General features: G+C 40.3%; 2 protein-coding genes across 2 annotated transcripts in view; one reads left to right on the top strand and one right to left on the bottom strand.

Annotated features, from left to right (window-relative positions):
- Positions 1–248, bottom strand: part of SARC_10927 (hypothetical protein) — a 4,632-nt gene extending 4,384 nt beyond the window's left edge. The window contains exon 1 of the mRNA XM_014295007.1: positions 63–248. Coding sequence (XP_014150482.1) covers positions 63–155 — 93 coding nt within the window. The 5' untranslated portion in view covers positions 156–248. The remainder of the gene's footprint in view (positions 1–62) is intronic.
- A 525-nt stretch (positions 249–773) lies between these two features.
- The window catches only part of SARC_10926 (hypothetical protein), a gene marked incomplete at its 5' end in the record, with an annotated part of 7,163 nt that continues 6,533 nt past the window's right edge, over positions 774–1,403 (top strand). The window contains one exon of the mRNA XM_014295006.1: positions 774–1,247. Within this exon, the coding sequence (XP_014150481.1) occupies positions 774–1,247 (474 nt within the window). The remainder of the gene's footprint in view (positions 1,248–1,403) is intronic.

Below are 1,403 nucleotides of genomic sequence, written 5' to 3'. Positions count from 1 at the left end.
CGTCAACACCTAATTGAAATATATCGATAAACCGGACGTTGTGAATTGTGAAGGGAACCTACCTCCCCGATGGTGCGCACTTTGAAGTCCGTAGTGTGTAAAGTTACATTGGGCATTGCCACACTTTTCTTCTTGATGATAGTCGGGCCCGACATAGCGATATTTATCGAATTTTATTATCGTTATCTTTAGAACGTTGTGACACTAAGCCTTCTTGTTGCGATATGTGATGAATAGCGAAATACTTCCTCGTATATACATACAAACAGAATAGTGTTCCATTTTCCCAAGTCTCAACATTGTTCTATACTTCTTCTTCCATCTTTGTTTTAGTTTCACAATTGGTGGAGGCTATGTATAGGCAACCAATGTTGTGCACGGTTTCTAAACTAGGCCAATCAGTGTGCAAACAAACAAAGTTCATATCTGCGTTTCTAAGTGGTGAAATGGGAATCACCAAATTCGGCTTTGAAACCCTACCTTTCAGAACCCTAAAATGTATGTGGCTCACTCTATTTTTTATGGGGAACCTTTCTACAGGGATCTCCAACAACAGAGGCTTTTTTCTATTATGTATGTGTATTTATGTAAAAGCTCGTATGAAAAGATTATATGGTTATATGTTGTATGTGTGTGTAAATAGATCTAGCAACCCGTGGCAAGTGAGTTTAACTGTATAGTACAGTAGTGTGCATGTACGTGTATACGTAAACAAATACTCATTTCTCTATATATATTCCACGCCTGTTGATTCATTCTATATCCGTGCTACGATGGAAGACGAGGAACCCTTTGACCCTCTCGTGGAGTCAATTGAAAAACTAGAAGCTCAGTTAGGCCACACCGGGACAGATTTAGATGAAACAAGTAACAGCGAAGACTTGATAAAGCAAGGTACAAATACATTAGAGGGAGACTTGCTTGGACTTAGTATCGACTCTAGCAATGTCACAGCAACCGTCCCCGATAGTGTGGTTACAGGTGTACCAACTACTACTATGGGGGATGATGTAGACTTACTATCACTGAACGAACCCTCTCAAAGCACCGAACCCCATGCAGCGGCCAGCAGTACTCCTATATCCATAAGCGTTGGAGTAGTTACAGAAACAACTGGTATGGACATTGAGGGTATTATAAAGAGAGTTGCGAGTTCCATTAGTACCCAGAGTTCGGAGCCAGAGGAGATGAAATCACCCGAGAACGCTAGAAGTAGTAGCAGAGGTCCCAGCAAAAGCATTCTACGGGTATGTTTTTTGCAAGAGTAGGGGTTCTTTGGTCCGATTCAAAATAGACAATAGGTGATTATCACGTGAATTGTCTTGAAACTAATGCAAACTGTCTAATTCGCATGCGTGTTATTGATATATTCATGTTCGACTTGTTATCTTATATATACATAT

Source organism: Sphaeroforma arctica (genome assembly GCF_001186125.1).
Source record: "Sphaeroforma arctica JP610 unplaced genomic scaffold supercont1.1445, whole genome shotgun sequence".
NCBI classification, from domain to species: Eukaryota; class Ichthyosporea; order Ichthyophonida; genus Sphaeroforma; species Sphaeroforma arctica.
The sequence above is the reverse complement of the archived record's forward strand: the minus strand, read 5'-3'. Positions and strand labels throughout refer to the sequence as shown.